The 20,394-nt window shown below is 38.1% G+C and overlaps 1 protein-coding gene across 3 annotated transcripts in view; it reads left to right on the top strand.

Moving 5' to 3' along the window:
* The window catches only part of Samd12 (sterile alpha motif domain containing 12), a 401,118-nt gene that overhangs the window by 299,945 nt on the left and 80,779 nt on the right, over positions 1 to 20,394 (top strand). Inside the window, exon 5 of one of the 3 annotated variants that reach the window (XM_069991301.1) lies at positions 801 to 1,654. The exons of the other annotated variants lie outside the window; for them this stretch is intronic. Coding sequence (XP_069847402.1) covers positions 801 to 871 — 71 coding nt within the window. The 3' untranslated portion in view covers positions 872 to 1,654. Of the gene's footprint in view, positions 1 to 800; positions 1,655 to 20,394 lie in introns of those variants that run through there. 3 annotated transcript variants of the gene reach the window in all.

Raw genomic sequence — 20,394 nt, 5'->3', positions numbered from 1 at the left:
TTAATTTAAAATTAAATTAAACATAGGTAAGCATCAAGGTAGCATTCCCTTCAGATAGCGTGAATCATCAACATTGATTTCTTGACAATAGGTTGATTAGCACTTCATGCTTCACACTTTACCATCTGTAGATCTCTCCTTGTTCTGAATTTCTATGCTCATTTGGGAAAGGCTGCAAAATCCTTAAGACAAAAGTTCTACCAGGTTTTAACAATGGCTCCGGTAGTCTTAAGGCTACTGGTTAATGTGTCTGAGCTTCCAACACAGTATTAGTAGAAGGAAATTGCGCCCAATTTGCACAGCTTGGATTTTTGCTGTTATTGTTGTTTTCATTTCTTTTTCTTTTTTTTCTTTTTTTTTTTTTTTTTGTCGGTCGTGGGGCCTGAACTCTGACCCTGGGCGCTGTCCCTCAACTCTTCAACTCTAGGCTAGTGCTCTACCATTTGAGCCACAGTACCACTTCCAGTTTTTTTTTCTGCTTATGTGGTGCTGAGGAATTGAATCCAGGGCCTCATGCATGCAAGGTAAGCACTCTATCACTGAGCCACCTTCCCAGCCCTCATTTCTTTTTATTCACAGAAATGAAGCTGAAGTTTGTCCTGGCTACGTAGCAGTACTGAAATGAAATAGCTATTGTTACTTTTCTTGTATGTCTCTGAACAAAGGTTTTGATCCTATGGTTCCAGAATGTGTCTTTCTAGATTTACCAAGATGCTCTGATTCTAACATGCTGACATTTACAGTAGGCCATAGAATTCAGTTTCTAAAGTGTCTCTCTAGCATTTTTCCTTTTTTTGTAGGCCCAGATGTGGGAACACAGATGAGAAAAGACAAGACTGATTGTACAAGTGTGTTTGGGATCCATTACTGAGAACCCAGCATGCTGTCAGCAGAGTCACTAGCCCTGTATGGACATGAAACCACCCTTCAAAAGCTGCCACTATGTGATCTGGAACAAGGAAAAGTTGTAACTGTTTATATAAATCCTTTGTATTTTTCTAGCTTCTTTTTCCTCCTCAATGCTAGAAAAAAAATAAATGACAAAAGGTTTTTTTCTGGGAACTAAATGGTAATAAATGATAGTAGGAAAACTCCGGGAAGTTAGTAAATGTTTCCCTTGAGAACTGAGTACACACCAGGAAACTAGCTCCCTTAAACCTCAGCCAAGCGCTGGAAACTGGCCTGAGTTGTTTGTGCTCAAGATACCAAAGAATCATTAGACCATGCGGGGAATTTTGTTTTCCATTCCTCAGGGGACTGTGATTAACTAGTGACACCATGTCATTCTTTTTTCCACTTCCTGTTTTGTTTCCCCCTTGGAGAAAACTTTTTGCTAAATGATTGGAATAATTGAGAGGGGAGAACCCCCGAAGTCTGGGCACTTTTAGAAACAGGCCTACTGTTAGGGCTGGGTTTTCCTTAGCATCCGCGAGCTGTAGCTCTCCTGCAGGCCTGGACACTCTCTCACTCTTCACCTAAGCAATCAAATGATAGAACTTTGTTGTTAGAAGGTTTTATTGTTGTTTTGTTTTGTTTTAATGTATGTTGTTAATCTAAGACGAGAGAGGAAGAGGAAGGAGAGAGAAAAGGAAGGGACAAAGAGAAGAGAGAAAGAAGTAGGGAGAGGGATAGCGAAAGAAGAGAAAGGGAGAGAGAGAGGAAGGGAGGGAGGAAAGGAAGGAGGGAGGGAGGAGTGGGAGGGAAGAAAGGAAAGAGGGAGGGAAGGAAGGAGGGAGGGAGGAAGGAAGGAGGAAGGAAAGAAACAAAGAAGGAAAGAAAGGAAGAAAGAGAAAGAAAGAAAGAAAGAAAGAAAGAAAGAAAGAAAGAAAGAAAGAAAGAAAGAAAGAAAGAAAGAAAGAAAAAGAGAAAGAAAGATTTACAATAAAAAACATACCCCAGAAAAGAAAGAAAGCATCTGTGTCATAAAGTTATGGTATTTGTATCCCTATAACAAACACAGTAAAACCCTATCAAAATAGGAAAAGACTTTGAAGGTTTTCATTATACTAATGACTGTGCACAATTAAATTGAAATATAAATGTAAACCAGCATTTCAGTTAAGCTGCTTATTAAAATAATTAGGCCAGTGAAGCGAAGAGTAAGCCAAGAAAATTGGGAGGTTTGGTTAAAATGCTCTCTCTGCAGGAATATACAGAGTGGAAGGGTAAAGGAGTTGTACAGACATGAGTTTAATAAATAAAAATCATTCTACACTAAAAATCAAAAGACACTGACAAAAGACAAAAGAATTTATTTTCCTATTTGCCTGTTTGTAGAAATCCTGAGCTGAGATTTGTTATTGTGGTGGTTTTTTTCTGAAACTATTTCAACACTAGTTGCCATAAGTTTTCAGTTAAACTTCTGTATGACTTTCACTTTTTGAAAGATTGACCTTATTAAATAGTAATTAACTTGATCTTCTACCAAGTGGAGATAGCCTTCCAATGAGAATGTTAGATTCATTTGAAATAATTAGTGTTATGTAATCTGTACATAGCTAATATAATCTATACATAGAGCAAATAAATGTGATGTTTGGATTAACCTGAGCAGTTGTTTGTGGGTAAAGATATGATATCTGATAGGTTTATTTTATGAGGCAAGGAGACCTATTGCCACTTTTGAAGTGAACCATTGGTAGCCACTGTCTTTTCCAGCCCCCTTATTATATGGTGGATGTAACTTCTCTGACCAAGACTCCACAGTTTAGTACAAGTTCAAGTCTAAAATACGGGTCTCCCAAATTCTAGGCTAGTACTTTCTTCTATGTGAAATGCTGGTACTCAAGGCTTAGGTCCTGTCCCTTTGCTTTATTGTTCAAGGCTGATGATACTCTACTGCTCGAGCCACAGCTCTACTTCTGGTTTTTTGGTGGTTCATTGAAGATGAGTATCAGGACTTTCTTGCCTAGGCTGCTTTCAAACTACAATCCTCAAATCTCATTTTTCTGAGTAGCTAGGTGTAAGCTACTGGTTAAGAATGAGAAGTTTTGACTACTGTTAATTCCAATATTATGGAAATATGTCTGCACTAGAAATACCATAGAAATAGCACTGCAGTAACTCATTTCCTCTCTGGATTTCTCATTAAATTTTCTTAATATGAAATTGGTCATTTTTTATTTTTGATCTCATATGCCATGCTGTTATATAAAAGCTATAATTTTTACTTAGCTTCTTCTTTGCAAGCTTACCAAGCTAGCAAAGGATGCAAATCTTCCAGTCTCTCCTATAAAAGTGTCCTCTCACCCTTCCATCTGATCACAGAAACAGGGAAGGCCAAAAAGGCTCAGAAGATACCTCTCTTAAATGAATAATTTTATATATTTTCTACTTCCCAATTATAAGTACATATGACTGTTGCAGAGTATTTGAAAATTATTTGAGGCTAGATTAAGTTCCAGAACTATATCCTCTCAGAGAGTAGAGGTGACATCAGAAAAGATATTTTTTTTAAATAAAAATACAACTTCACCAAGCATTAGAACAGATGACAACAGCTTAAGCATAATGTCAGCAGCCCCCAATTCAGATTAGCATCTTGTGTGTGGAGAAGCCAGCATGAATGACTGGTCCACCACAGCTGGCAGCATCATATGTTCAGACCCCCAAGACATGCCATGAATAGATGATAAGTCATTGATGTTTATCAAAGTCTGTGGAGAACGTGGGTTTGCTGAATGCTGCAAAGACAACTTTATGTCCTCTCCCACTGCACTAGGAAAACAGAATGCTAATGGCCTGCCATTTTGAACTGTTGCTACCAAGGACCCTAGCGCGCCAAGACTGCTTCTGGGGGGACATTTATGTGATCTATAAGATGCCTCTCTTCCAATTTATCAATTAGAAAGAAAGCAGAGGAAGATGTAATGTATTAGATGACCCTCTGACAGATCACTCTAAAAATCTCATATTGGAGAGTATAATTCAACTTGCCAGGAATTCAGAGTTTGCCTGATGACATCCCCAGAAGTCTGGCTGGGTTTGTCTGGTTTACTTTTCTAAATGAAACCGCTGAGAAGACTGTCGTGAGGTAATTGATAAAGTGCATAAATCTTAACTATGGGAAGAAAAGAGATGAATTGATGTGTGCACATATTGGAAATGTAATGAAACCAAATTGAAGCTACTGGGATTTGCTAATATATTATAAAACACAATACCATGCTTATTGTTCCTTATTGAGCTTTGTTGGTTCCATTTCAAACAAAAAAAATGTTAAGCCAGGAAGACGTATTTAGTACTATTTTTTAAATACGTTTTTGGCTTGGCAAACCTGAGCTGGCAAGAAAGTAAAAATGATATCATATATGCATGCACCAGGTATTTATCATTTATTATATATTCTGCTCATATTAACAAAGCAAAAAGAAAAGAAAAAGGATTAGTCCAACTTCCCTCGAAGCCATTATTAAATGTTGTTAGTAATCATATGTAAAGTTTTGGTAGTTTTTAAAGTAATTAGAACCCTAGAGCAAATGAACACTAAATGGTCTCTCATCTTTGAAGTTATTTTTTCCTAACTAAATAACTCTGTTCTGCTAATTATATACAAGTCATTATAAAATTACAAATCAGTTTAAGTGAATGGATGCTTTTTTTAAAAAAAGTATTTGTTTCTTGCTAATTATTGTGAACTAATTGTAGCTCATGAGGGTCCTTCAGAATTCTAAAATCACTTTGTTGAAGCCCTGGCCTCCAATAGTTTCAGTTTCTGAAGGAAGAAAAAAATGTTGAGAAAGAGATTTGCAGTCTTTCACAATCAGAATTTTTGTAATGTTGGAAAGATCTGACTTGCTGACAGTCATTGCAAGGAATGTTACCAGATGTCAGAATGTTTCTTTTAAACTTTACTCTTGGCAGTAAATACTTTGTGCCTTGTGGGTCAGCCTCTGTTGAAGCTACTCAACTGTACAACATTGTAAGCAGCCATAACAACATGTAAACAATTATGACCATGCAGTAATGGAACTTTATCTGCAAAAACCAAAAAACTTTACTATCAGCCTAAACCTGGATTCACCTTCTTTGTACTAGATCTTATGACTTTGAGTGTGACTTTTATGTCTCAGAGCCTCAGTCTTTTGTACTTGTTAAATAATGGGAATAATAATAATAATACCTACCTTCTAACTTTGAGAATAAAACATGTTATAATAGCCAATACTATTACCATCATCATTGTTCCTCGTCCCTCCAGTTGTTATTTTCTGATAGAAAAACTTAACTTCTGCTTCATGGTTGGTCTTTAGGACAGTGAGCCGTGGCATCTTGTGATGTTCTTTTTCCAGTGGCAAGTTTGTATCTGTCAAGAGCACGGGATGTAAATCAATTCATAAAAGCAGAAGTTTTCCATGTCATTTTCTTGTTCCAGTGTCAGGATAAGCATGGATAGAAAGTATGACAGTTAAAGCTACATATTTATTATGGACTTTCCCTGTGAACCATCAAGTTCTTGAAAGGCCACCTACTCACAGATTTATGCCAGTATCTCACTAGAACAAGGGGTAAACTGTGATCAAAAGACCCCAAAACACCAAATGACAAGAGAAAGTTCTGGAGAGGTGTCTCATAAATGTCCTTTTCCTCTTCGTCTACTCTTTCTTTACTCTTTGTAACAAATTAATATCAAGAATTATACAGGTGAATAAAAACTGGACGCAGGTATTTCTGTCAGGAGGCTGAGATACTGAACATCAAATTCAAAGTTTCCCTCTGACTTGAAAGTGTTGTTATCAATAAACCATTTTTTCTTAATCTCATTAGCTCTTTGCTCTGACTTTGCTCTGTTTTCATTTTGTTGGTGGTTTAAAGGACATTCTTCCTTAGTCAGTTTCTTGGTTCTAGGGACTAAATTTTCTGATAGTTTCTTTTATTCTGGCATAAAGATTCTTATATCTGTTATGTAATTAATTTTTAACACAACTGAATTTTAGGGCTAGGTGTGCTACTGCATGTCTATAACCTAGCTACATGGTAATAAGAGATGGGAGAGTTGCAGTTTGAGACCAGCATGGATAAATACAGGAAATATTTGAAAAATAAAAGCAAAAGCGGCTGGGGGTGTCACGCAAGAGGGAGACTCTGAGTTCAATACCAAATAAATACGAAAAGAAATAGATCTCAGTTTTAAAACTGAGAAAAGCAGTGTAGGGCTGTCAAGATGGTAAATTCAGAGCAAGGCCTGAGTGAAGGTTTTAGACATAGAAAGCCAGACTACCTTACTAGCTGTATTCAACATGCTGAGTTCAGATCTGTGATGTCAGGTGGAATTCCCACAAGAACCACAAGTTATTTCTACAGGCAAGCCCTGTGATATCTCCTCAACTGTACATCCTTAACCTGGCTTTTCCAAACCTCCACCTCCAATCTCAATGGAATATCCCCAGGTCTACCACTCCATAGTGTTGGTCAAGAAACTACATGTCCTTCCTTCTTCTTTAACTAGTCTCCTTCATGCTCACAGTTAGGGCTTCCCAGCTAAGGAGCTTGTACTACCCTGCCAGCTTTAACACTTTGCCCCAAGAGTAACAGAGGAAAATGTTTCCATCTCAGTAAGCCTAGGGAATGGTAGGTAGTGTCAGCCTTCTTCTTCTTCTTCTTCTTCTTCTTCTTCTTCTTCTTCTTCTTCTTCTTCTTCTTCTTCTTCTTCTTCTTCTTCTTCTTCTTCTTCCTCCTCCTCCTCCTCCTCCTCCTCCTCCTCCTCCTCCTCCTCCTCCTCCTCCTCCTCCTCCTCCTCCTCCTCCTCCTCCTCCTCCTCCTCCTCCTCCTCCTCCTCCTCCTCCTCCTCCTCCTTCTTCTTCTTCTTCAGATGCTAGAGAGAGAAGGTTGGAGAGGTGTCAGAAAAAGGGAGGAATAATAATTGATTAAAAAAAAAAGAAACAAGCCATATTCCTAGATGGACAGACACCAACAAAGTCAGAATTTTTCTAATACTGTAATAGACAGGTGAGCCCAACACAGCTTTCTAACATATGGTTACCCCTACCTCCCATTCCCAGTCACCAGCCAGCTGCCACAGTTCTTCTCCAAGTATCAAACAAAGGTTCTCAGACAGTCTGGACTTTAAGAAAGTAACAGCTAGCTGTTCTATATAGTCACCATGTACGGGATACTAGATTAGATCCAATACATAAAATCCAACTCCGTCTTTGCAGTAACTCTGTGACACTGATATATAGTTCTTAAGCTTACAGATAGAAACCCAAGGTTGAAAAGACCTAAGAAAATGTGTACATGAGAAAGGATAGAGTTAGTGTCCACAGTGAGCCCTATTCTTTCCAGAAGCCTGCCAGTCTGTGTCAGTGGGTTTTTAATAGAAGGATACTAGTGGAAAGGGGATCTGTGCACACACGCACGCACACACACACACACACACACACACACACACACACACACACACACACACACACACACACACACACACACACACACACACACACACACACATACCAGTCCTGGGGCTTGAACTCAGAGCTGGGTTACTGTTCCTTAGCATTTTTGTTCAGTGTTCTACCACATGACCCACACCTCCACTTCTGGCTTTGTGGTGCTTAATTGAAGATAAGAGTCTCACAGACGTTGCTGCCAGGGCTGGCTTGAACCTCCATCATCAGATCTCAGCCTCATTCCTGAATACTCAGGATTAAAGACATGAAGCACTGGTGCCTGGCTGGACACAGGTATTTTTAAGAAAGTCTATTGAGGTCATAGAAAGTAAGCTGGCTCTTTATTTTTTTTATATTTGTATTTATTGAATTTTTTGTCCTTTTAATTTTTTCATTAATTTTTCCACTATTTTCTAATTTTATTTTATTGTAAAGGTGATGTACAGAGGGGTTACAGTTACATAAGTAAGGTAATGAGTACATTTCTGTTCCAACAGTGTTATGCCTCATTTTCTTCCATTTTCTCTCTCCCCCCATACTTCCCTACCCTCAAGTTGTAAAGTTCATTTCCAACATAGTGTCTAGTGAATATCACTGTTGCGTTGGTTCACCCTTTGTCCCACCATTTCTGCAATTCCCCTTCCTTTCACAAAATCTGATAAACTTATATACAAGACAAAGGGTACTGAATCAGAAAGTGATTGTTTTATTAAATACAGCAAACCTTAAAGCTGTGATATAGATTACTTACCTTTTTCTATTTACCCAGATTTTTTTCCCTCATTTTACAATCTCTTTTAGTCTTCACTAAAGTTTATAAGATGGCGATGCCAAGGAGAGTAACAGATCTGTCATGGAAATTTAATTCGAGACCCCTAAGTAGTCATTATGCCATATGAGTAATATGGATACAAACCACAGTGGAGAGATCCCATGTAGAAACACATCCACAAGAGCAGAAAGTCAAACCAAGGATGTAAGAGAAGTCCACGTGATGTAACAGGGAATAAGAGCACATACCACAGATCTCTGCCCCACTCACGAACCAGAATAAACTTTGTCTAGATCATTTGTCTGCCTGGGATCATAGAGCTTCCATAAATGAATGAATTTTGATTCACTGATTCTCCAAGTTTCTCCTATAGACAATTTTGTAGGAAATAATGATGCTCAATACACATAGTGTCACCTTGGGCAATTATGAGAGAATTTAGTGATTTTTATATCATCATTTCCAGTCAGTCTTGATGTTCCATTTTTGTCCAGGTAGAAAACATGAGAGAGACTATTTCATATTCTTCACAGATGAAGATTGGAGGGGACAGGGATATCATCAGGCAATCATAATCACTCACTTGTCAATCTAATTGTGCAGATGTTCAACACAGGGTATGCTGATTCTTGTCCAATTCAGTATCAAAATTTAGTCTCCTTGAAATGAAGAAATGAGGTCATTTCAACCCATTTGAGATCATTTCTATCTCAAGCCAGGTGTAGACAAAAACTTTAAAATGCAAAGCAAGCTGGCACCAGTGGCTTATGCTTGTAATCCAAGCTATTCGGGAAGTTAAGACCTGATGCCTAGGACTCTTACTTCCAATTAACCATCAGAAATCCAGAAGTGAAATATGAGTCAGGTGGATGAGTGCCCATCTTGAGTGAAAATTCTAAGCAAGAGCTCAAGGTTCTGAATTCAAGCCCTATTACCTGCACCCAAGAAGGGGAAAAGGAATCAATTGATCTATGTTTCATCATGCTTCTTTTTGTTGTTTTTGTTCCCCAAGTTGGGGCTTGAATTCAGAATCTTGAGCTTTTTTGCTACTTGAACCACAGCTGCACTGTCAGCTTTTTGGTGAGTAATTGGAGATAACTTTCACCAACTTTCCTGCCTGGGCTGACATCAAACAGCGATCATTAGATGTCAACTTCCTTAGTAGCTAGGATTACAGGCATTAGCTACTGGAACCCAGCTTTCATCTGCCTTTCCCGAAACTTAGAGTTACCAAAAACTTAGAGTTTTCCTTATTTTGTGATTAGAAGAAGTCAAATATGATAGATGGGCTCACAATGATAGATTAGAGTGAGGCTAGAGACTATATATAGAAGGGCTTCATCGGAAGTTTGGGCAATCACTTACAGTCACATTAATTTTACCCATTTTATTGACATGAAAATTCTTACTGAGAGTCACCCACCTTCTGCAATGTGATACAATTTACTTTACAGTGCCAGGGGCCTCTTAGACCAGCGCCATCTTCTCCACTCAAGATTTATGAATAGGAATATACCATAATAGATTAAGTTTCTGAACAAAACTCCTAAGTAATTAGCCAGTCCTGCTCTCCAATCCGCCCTCTTTTGAGTCCATGTTCATCTAGTCAATCTCCTCTATCCACACATTTTCTTTTGGGGGAAAATTCTTTTGGCTCATCCTATTTCACTACACCCTTCGAGGTCTGTTTGTACTACAAGATACAGAGAAACCTGAGGAACCTCACTCTTTGCAGAAGGCTTCCCTCCCTTGCTTACATTCAGTGCTTGCTTATTCCTACTCTTGTCTTTAGCTTTAGCTCATAGATTCATTCAGGTGTAGTCAGTAACTGACTTCATTTAGACTGGGTACCTGAGGAGTATCACATGGACATCTGTAATGTTTGGGGAACGAATGTCGTAATGGATGAACTTCACAACAACAAGGAGTATTTAGGTTATATATCTGTCTTTCCATGAGTAGCCTGCAGATACATAGAGAGTAGGAATCTCTTGCTTTAGGTTTACAAGGCTTGCCTGCCTAATGTGGTTTTGAACTCCCAGAAGAAGCTCAAACCCTGTCTGTGAATTGACGTTCCAAAAAGGTGCCTTTAGCAAATCAGGAGTAGAATTGAAAGGAGGCTGGAAAGCTATATCTTGTTTTTGCCAAGAGATAGTATTCATTTTAAAAGTAAAGTGCCAGAGAAGTAGAACTCCATGAGTCCAGGCCAAATAGCAAGACAAGATGGAATTCTACACGTAGTCACACTTAGAATTAGATTTTTATTTGTAATTTGTCTAGACTCATTGGAATATTTTATTATTTGTGGATTTAACCCATAAAAGCACTTACCCATCTCATTCTACCTTTGGATTTAATAGTAAGTCTTAAGGAACAAGAGAAAATAAAACTACATATATATGTATGCATACATACATACATATAGTATTTATAAAACAAAATACATATAATATATATTTGTATCCATAAAACAAAATATAATACCTTTATACTTTATATATCTTTGTGCATACACATGTGCACGTATGTGTAGTTTATATGTTTTGTATTTCTCTATATGGTTATAAATATAGTTGTAGAAATATACAAACATAAAAATAGAAATATATATATATAAGATGAAAAAGTAAAATTAGAAGATTATCAGAACTACAGCTAATAAAAAGAGTCTCCACAATAAAAAATCACATATTTGCTTTAAAACCCATGCTTCTTTCCTGAACAACTGGACGGTGTCAAGTAATGCATCTACATGCTGATCCCTGTTCAGTTTCAGCAAATGCCAGTAACATTTGAAGTTCATTCTCATTTCATGAAGAATCTAAACTCCCCTATAGTTACAGCCTTACTGCCGAGGTTAATTGGAATTTCAACTCCAACAATTTCTTGAAGCTTACAGCAAAATATTGTGTGTTTGAAAAGCAAGGGGAATAAATTGCAGGAGACCAAAAGGTAAGGTTTGCACAGAAGTTCTGCTTTCTTTGGCTCAGCAGTTAGTGGTACCATGGAAGAAGCTTGCAGCTGCTGAAACTCAGCTTTCTGCCTGCTCAGAAGACAACCTATCGTAATCTCTACAGGAGAAGGGAGGAAAATGGCCTTCAACTGCCTTGGACTCCATTGGAAAATGGGAGAAACACAGATTTGGAATCAGAAAACTTGAGTTGGATTTTGACCTTGACCATCAAGAGTCCTTAAATGAAGACAAACTCCTCTTCACTGGACCCATACAATACTACAATTTGAAAAAGCACTGTATCCACAACCGTCTGAAATCTCAGTGCTTTCTTTCTTTCTTTCTTTTCTGGTTATGGGGCCTGAACTCTGGGCCTGGGCGCTGTCCCTCAGCTCTTCAGCTCAAGGCTAGTGCTCTACCACTTGAGCCACAGCACTACTTCCAGCTTTTTCTGCTTATCTAGTGCTGAGGAATCAAACCCAGGACACCTCATTCATGCAAGGAAAGCCCTCTACCACTGAACCACCTTCCCAGCCCAGTGCTTTCTTTCTTACTAACTCCCCATGTGAACTTTCTGGTCTTCTGTAAAATTACATGCTGAAATGGGTTCTCTAAGGACCCTTTGAATTACAGAATAACATATGCTTGGACCTTAGAAATATCTGTGCCTTGGTTTCCATTTTTCTCAGTGAAGTGACAATATTTGCCGTATTCGTACCACTATGATGAGAAGAAGAAGGAGGAGGAGGAGGAGAAGAAGGAAGTGGAGGAGGAGGAGGAAGACATAGTACCCATTTAAATTTAAGAGGCTGTAAAGACTATGGTTAAGATGTGATCATTAACATAAAGGCAGTTCCTACTTGGAATTCAGTATCTACACTCCTGCCCCTTGAACTAAAGGCTTAGAAATACCTGCCCCTGGTGCAGGTGGCTGGCAGTCTGCCTTATTAAGAACCCCTTTGGCTATGGGACCTCCTTGTCTGAGACACTTCAGGCAAATGAGTATAGAGTAATACAGTTGAGATACATCTCAGCTCCCTAATGAAAAAATAACCTTTTGTCACCATTTATATGTGTGTGCCAGAAGCTGGGCTCAAATCAGTTTCTCATTACTGAAGAATATCTGAGCCTTTTCCTTTCCTGTGTTACTGCCTGAACTTGCTTTGGGAAACTGACCTACAACTTTTTCTTTCACCTAAGCTTGATAGATAGTAGAGTCCTGGCCCTTCAAGTCATTAAATACTATCAGCAATGTCCAGGCCACCTTCACTGTATTTTGTTGAGTGCCTAATAGGAAAATACCCTGGAGGTATCAGCTATGGTAATTTTGTCCTTGATTTCTATCCAAACTCAAGCTTCTCCCAGCCCATATAGCACAGAGTGGGCAAGGGGGCGGATTGAAGATAAGTACAATGCCCTTCCGGGGCCTGTGCCTCTCTCTCAGGTCCTTGGCTACAAAATAACACTGAGGGAATGTTTCACTTTTACTGTGACACTGTAACAGTTGGACTAAAAAATATGTTTTGACTAAGAATGAGGACAGTGTGCTATCATTTACTCCGAGGTTTGTTACTGGAATACCTTGTTCAGCTGAAGAAAATGTTATGGCTACTGATTTTGTTTATCTGAATACTTTCAACAGAACGAAGCCTACATACCTTCTACCTAATCATTATGTTCTGGGCCACCCTGACCACCATCACCACCACTGAAAAGACAAAAAGGCCTAGTCACATGTACAAATGGAAAGTGTAAAAGTTAACTCTGAATCTTGACTTGTTTCCAGGCAAGAGATATAAGTCATGTGTCTCATGTGTGTGTGCTGTCTGAACTCCAGTGGTCTGCTTAACCAGCTGCCATCTGGGGAGGCAAGTCCCACAAAGCCAGCCTGTTCATCTCCCTTGAGCTGCTGGGAAAAGAAGCACTGAAATATCAGATTCTGAAGGGAACAGGATTGTACTGTATAGAAATCAGCAGCAATGCATCAAGTCTGCATATCCAAATTACAATGTTAAAATAGACTTCTTACTTATTACCTCTTGTGTATAGAAAGCACTGATCATATACCCCACCATGTGAAAATAAGGAAGTGTTGGGTGAATTAACTACTTCAATTTTTGTATCTGACAGCTACATTTCAAAGCATTAGTCAGAAAGCAGAAATAAGTGTCTAAAGTTAAGTTTCCAAAGATAAGCATGTTTGCAATACTTCTCGTGTCACCATTTCTTCTTGAGGCTAGTCATAAAATTAATAAGAAGATGCCAAGAACAGATTATGGCCTCATACTAAAAAGCCACCAAGGCACACCCAAGTTAGATGTAGATTTCCATTCCAGTTAAAAGCATGGGAAGTTGTTAGGGTACTTTTCTTTTCATGTGTATTCATTTGGTAATTACCAGTTGGTAATAAAAGTTGTTTGGTTTTTTTTGATCGGTAGAAGGCCTTAAAAACAACAGAACTAACACCAGCTGATTGTAATTTATATTTCAGAAAAAAACAATCGTGAAGGTTTCTGTTCCAACTCGGAAAATCTCTTAGGGTGAGCATTTGAGCTTTTGGAGCACTTAGAATTCCTCTTCAGCTTTGCATCAGAGGCTAGAGCAGCCCTAGACCCAGATGTGCGCTTTGGCTTCTGTTCAGTTTCAACTCTCTGGGGAATATTTCACTGAATTGCATAATTTTTTGTCACTGACTGTCCAGATTATGTAAACACACCCATTCTGTTTTAATAGCCAAGATAGGGACACCCACTGGGAGAGCAGGCTAATACTTTCTTTTCTGAGTTGTATTTTGTGGAAAATCTTGCCTAGAGAAGAACTTCAGGCCTTCTGTAACCTCAGATATTAACGCAGCTTATGGCACAAATGCACATGGCTTTATACTGCCATGATCATGTGTGAAGCTTCAAAATGGAAAACTTGCTCAACTTGATTTTTGTGTTTGTGATTACTGACTCTTAAATTGCAATGCTATAAACTCTAAATCCTTCTTACAGGCCTATATGATAGGCTGACTCTAACTGTGTGGCTTCCAGTCTGGCTTTGAGCAGAATGGTTGTGCTCTCCAACTTAAAAATGGGCCCATGGTTCATCTTTATGCTTTGTTCTTTAAACTATCCAGATGTTGGAGTGTTCCACTTATTTAATTAATTTATTTAATTATATTCTATTATCCCTTATTTTGGCAGTACTAGAATTTGAACTCAGGCCTGCTAGTCAAGCACTCTTGCAACTTAAACCACACTCCTTGCCCGTTTTAGCTTCAATTTAATTTTCAGAGGATCTCTTACTTCTGCTGGGGCTAAGTTTAGACCATGATCATCCTGTCTTCACCTCTCAAAAAGCTGGGAAGGTGGCTCAGTGGTAGGGTGTTTGCCTCACATGCATAAGGCCCTGGATTTGATTCCTCAGCACCTCATAAGCAGAAAAAGCTGGAAGTGGTGCTGTGGCTCAAGTGGTAGAGCACTAGCCTTGAGCTGAAGAGCTGAGGGAAAGTACCCAGGCCCAGAGTTTAAGCCCCATGACAGAAAAAAAATGCTGGGATTATGAGTATAGTCACCAGGCCCAAAACAATTTTGTTCTGTTTTGCTGGTCCTGGAGTTTCAACTCAGAGGCCTTGCACTAGCTCAGACACCTTTTTGGGTGGTTTTCTACCACTTTAGCAGCACCTCCAGCCAAACTTTTTGCTGGTTATTTTGGAGATCTTCCCTGTGCCCAGCTACCTTAGAACATGCTCTGGATCTCAGCCTTCTGAGTAGCTAGGAATAGAGGCATAAGCAAGCCCCTAACACCGGTTAGCTTTTTGCTGTGTTTTTTGTGTGCCAGTACTGGGGGCTTGAGTATAGGGCTTCATGTTCTCACTTGGCATTTTCACTCATGTGTGGAGCTTTACCACTTGAGTTACACCTCCAGGCCTAGCTTTTCTCTGATTAACCAGAGACAAGAATTGCTCAGAATTGTCATTCTGGCCTGGCTTCAAACCTCCAAATTCAGATCTAAGCCTCCTGAATAGATAGAATTATGGGCATGAGCTACTGACACTTGGCCCAGATTCGTTTTTGACATAGGGTGCTACTGATGTTTTTACTCATGCTAGACTTGAACTGAGATTCTCATATCTGCTCCTCCCAAGTAGCTGAGGTTACAGGTATGTACCACTGTGCTTCCCTTAAATCATTGTTAGACATTCATATAATACAAGGGGGACACATTTAGAAAGACAGAGAGCCTTTTCCTCAACCCTTTGCCTATGGTAAGTTTCACAATGACAAAATAATATTAGCTTCTCTATGGCACTCTTGGGTCATTTGTGAGAACCAGCAAGGTGCCGTATAATAATATTTTATATGTTGACTCTTGTATAAACATATGCATCTGTTTTATGAATTTGCTATATAAACCAACACCATTAGACTTTATAGAAGGCTTAATTACTCTCAGAGGTTTAAAGAGTTTAAAATGTGAAATATTTAGTCAAAAGTAAAAATAAGAATGAAAATTAAAAATTACTTGACACTGGAATCCAACAAAAGTTTGCTTCAAAAGCATTTGTTTATATTACCACTGTTTATGTTTTCCCACAATCTGGACTCTTTCTGGAATTGATAAATACCATGTTTACTAACAGAATGAGCACTAGCAATTAGCAGAGTTCTAACCAAGGCTGGGTAAATAACTGTATTGTTTGCTATGAAAATCACTAGCTAAAGACTAAGAGTGTTCATTGCAGCTCTGAAAACATTCCTAGAAGCTCTCTGTATGGAGAAAGGCAGCATGATTCAGGAGAAAAGACATGGACTATTAAATTAGATATATAAAAGTTGGGGTCTTAATTCAGTTACTTAATATGCTCAAATTTCTGCATCAATATCTCATGATAGAATAGGGGTTAACCTTTTAATGGAGTTGCTCTTAAATAAGGTGAATATATGTGAAAGCAATATTCATGGTGGACAGAAAGTATTTCATTAGGGTTAATACCTTTTGCTCCTTTGTTCCTTAAAAAATATCATTTGACAGTACAAATGTTTTTACCGAGAAGACACAAGTCAATGTGATTCCACTCATCCCAGGCCTACAGAATTCTGTCAGAACTACATAAGGAAATCATGCCATCAGAACCAAGGTATTTATTATCATTCCCTTCTAACAGGATGAATAGCCAGATGTGTAAAGAGAAAAAAACATGAACATTAAAAGTTATAGGTCAAAACCAGACAACAATGACACTTGCCTACAATCCTAGCTACTCAGGAGGCTGAGATGAGAGGATTGGGATTTGTTGCTAACCCAAGCACACAAATCCTCAAGACTTTCTTTTTGTCAGTCGTGGGACTTGAACTCTGGGCCTGGGCACTGTCCCTAAGCTCTTCAGCTCAAGGCAAGCACTCTGCCACTTGAGCCACAGCACCAGTTCCAGTTTTCTGGTGGTTAATTGGAGATAAGAGTCTCACGGACTTTCCTACCCAGGCTGGCTTTGAACTGTGATCCTCAGATCTCAGATCTCAGCTTCCTGAGTAGCTAGGATTACAGGCATGAGCCATTAATGCCCAGCTTCAAGACTCTTATCTCCAAATAATCAGCAAAAAGCCAAATGTGAAGATATGGCTCAACTGGTAGAATGCCAGCCATGAGTGAAAAAGCTGAGGGAGACTAGAAAGCCCTAAGTTTAAACCCAGTACCAGAAGAAGAATAAAAGTGGTAGGTCAACCAGATATATGAATAATAGATAGATAGATAGATAGATAGATAGATAGATAGATAGATAGATAGATAGATAGATAGACAGATAAGGTCTGTTTCACAAAGGTACTGGAGCTGGCATTTCATGGTCTAGGCATTATGTAGAAAAAATAGGGGCAGGATTAGGCTGAGCCCTGAGTTAGGAGAGCAGGTTGGACTTCATATCCTTTTGTAGAAGACAGAACAGAGAGACCCAAAGGGAGACATTTTTAGTAAGTGAATTAGGAAAATATACGTGCAGGCTATTTGCTCAGTAAGTGAATTAGGAAAATATACATGCAGACTATTTGCTCTTCTTGACTTCCAATGACAGAGGGTACTTATGATCTAAAATTTCTAAGTTCATAGAGGAAAAACTGGAGTAAGAATGAAAGGGTAAAAAAAAAAGAAAAGAAAAAGAAAATCCTCAGGTCATCAAGAAAAGAAGTTGGTAACTGAAGAAATGGAGAAAAGTGGAAGAGCTACTACAAAACAAAATAGAAGAAACAAAACCTAGGTATTTCAGTCAGCAAAATCACTACCACTTTAATATCCTCTTCCATTGAAAGACTGTCAAACTAGATTAACACATACACACACACACACATATACACACACAAAGTATACATGTTTTTTATGAGACACAGAATAGCTGAAAGTAAACGCTAGAAATTTTATATCCCAGGAAAATTTAAAAAATTCCTTCACATAATAATATCAAACATAATAGAATTAAAGGCAAAAGAAAATATATGAGAACAAAGAGGTATACATACTTTCTTGACAGTAAACATTTTTCAGGAAATTATACTAATTTTGAGCTTCCATGTACTTAATAACGTAGCTTTAAATATGATAGGCAAATTAACAGAATTACACATACAATATTTGTAACTGTTGGTAGAATACAGAAAAGTAAAGTGACACAATGAATAACCTAGCCTTGAGGACATAGAAACGACATTGTTCCCACAGCTGGGGAACAATTGTTCCTTTGAGGGAGACACAGAAAATGTGTACAAATTAATTATGTTCTTGAATATGCATTTTAAAGGATTCATTGTACCATATAGAACATAAAATAAACAATTATATAAAGATAAACCAAATGCATGCATATGGAAAAGTGAAACCCACTTTTAAGGAATGGATGACTTCAAGACTAAAATAGAAGTTGTAGGAATTAAATGATTGAATATGTAGTACTTATAAAAAAAAGCATCGTACTTATGAAATTATGTGGAATAAAGCTAAAATAATACATAAAGAGAAATTTATAGCTTCCAGTGCTAATGTTAAAACAAAAAATATGAGTTAATCATCAATTGGGCATTTTAGAAAATATCAGAATAAAATCTATAGGTAATGGAAGAAAACTTAAATAGAAAAAATTAATATAAGAGAAAATAAAAGTTTAGGATCACCAACACTGAAATTTGATTTTAAAAGAATAATGATTAGTACATCCTGATAACCAAAACCAAAAGAAAAAGAAATTGCACAAATAAATATCATGAAGGATATAAAAGTGTCTACAGTTACATATATACACAAACTTATCAGACAAAAGACAATTTTAGCACTAGATATGTCATGCTTGTAATCCTAGCAACTCAGGAGGCTCAATCCAAAGGTCACAGTTGGAAGCCAGCTCTAGCAAGAAAGTCTCTGAGACTCTTATCTCCAATAAAAAGTGCCAAAAAGCCAGAAATAGAAGTGTGAATCAAGTGGCAGAGCACTAGCCTTGAGAAAAAATTCTCCAGGACAGTGCCCAGGCCCTGATGTACAAAAAAAAAAAAAAGGACAATTTTATGCCAAGTACTGGTATCTTATACCTATAATTTTTGCTAGTTGGGTGTCTGAGATCTATAGGACTGTAGTTCAAAGCCAACCCAAGCAGAGAAGTCCATGAGACTCCATATTCAAAATAACCAGTAAAAGGCAAGGTTGGAAGAAGAGGTCAATTGGTAAAACAGCAAGCTAAGCAAGTGAGCTGAGTAAGCTCCGGGCCCTGAGTTCAAATCCAAGTACCACCAAAACAACAAAAAACTTTCAAAATTAGGAACAAAATCAGGATGGTTGTGATCCTCACATCTAGCCAATATAATTTTCAAGGTTCTGGCCTACAGAAACATGGGCTAGAAATTCATTTGTATTATAGGAGATATACATAAGAATGTTCATAGCAGCTTTGATTAATATCAGAAAACTGGACATTATCCAATTATCCTTTAAGTTTGAATGGATAAAGCAATTACAATATTTATCACATTACCTTTGTTTTCCCAATAGTTGTATTCAATTGAAGCAGTAACCCTTTGGCCTTCTTACGATATAAATGTTTTATCTTATCCCTCTTCATATGTTTATTCTCTGCTCCTTTGCTCTGTGTTCTTTCTCTGTGATTCAAGATATACATCACTGTTGTTTTTTTGGATCGTATAATCAAGTGTATAATCTAGGCTCTGGAAAGGATATGCCAGAGAACTTGCTAAGAGAATATCTTACAACCATGTCATCAGTGTGCCCTTTAACGGCCAAGCCATGGAAAGTACTAAAAGTCAGAACACAATATGTTCTGTAACTCCCCAACTCCCTAAGTAAAACCCAAATAAAACAGGAGAAATGTTTCTATTCCATGTGCTGTGTTTACGATGTGAAACTTGTAATCTAAATAAACATTTAGACGAGAAGGAGAAACACTCAAGGCCATCTTACCCTGTGGGAATTCACAGTGTAACTAGGACAAACAGAGTAGATGGAAGAAGGGAAGGGATCGGCAATGAAATTTAGTAGGGCTGTTGCTAATGTCTATTCGGGGAATGGATATATATCAAAAACAGAGTGAGCTAGTTGTAGGCATTGATCAAAGCAAATATACCAACATGTAGAAGAAGAAAGATCACTTTCTACCATTTTCCTTCTGGCTTTTGATAGTTACACAGCCAATCTACCTCTTTCAGTCCTAGGACTCTGATTATTTTGGCTTGAGCTATTTGCAGGGTCTGTAAATGTTAAGGAGACTAGTGGTAAAGAAAATGTGAGAGAACATCTAGTTATTGTGCCAAAAGACCTCAAATACATTTGGGAGTCACGCAGTTTATAGGCATTTGTGAAACCCAGCTTGGCTGGGTTTCTTCATGAAAAAGTAACTACCACTGCAGAAACTATACCTTCCTCAACCCCAATACCACCCAAAGCAATCACATTCCAATTTCTATTTTTTACTTTATTGTGGCAGCCACACTAACTAGGTCTGCTGACCCATGAAAGACCAGTCGGTGAGCTTTAACAACTCCCATTGAACAAATGAGAGATACCTATTGGGAGTATTCATTCACCCAGGGTTACACAAACAGCAAAAATGGGTCTAGGATCCAGAGCTGTTCATGCTGGTAGATTCAACCTGAAACTATGAAAGGAGGAATGTTCAAGTCTTTTTATGCAAACAGTTATGGCTAGCTGGAATAAAACAAATTAGATAAGAGGAATAGCGAAGTTTTATAAACACTACTAAAGCATTGAGATCAATACAAGAGACCAAAAACTTGATTGAATAA

Source organism: Dipodomys merriami, unplaced genomic scaffold, assembly GCF_024711535.1.
Source record: "Dipodomys merriami isolate MVZ:Mamm:240054 unplaced genomic scaffold, mDipMer1.0.p SCAF_4, whole genome shotgun sequence".
Taxonomy (NCBI): domain Eukaryota; kingdom Metazoa; phylum Chordata; class Mammalia; order Rodentia; family Heteromyidae; genus Dipodomys; species Dipodomys merriami.
The sequence above is the reverse complement of the archived record's forward strand: the minus strand, read 5'-3'. Positions and strand labels throughout refer to the sequence as shown.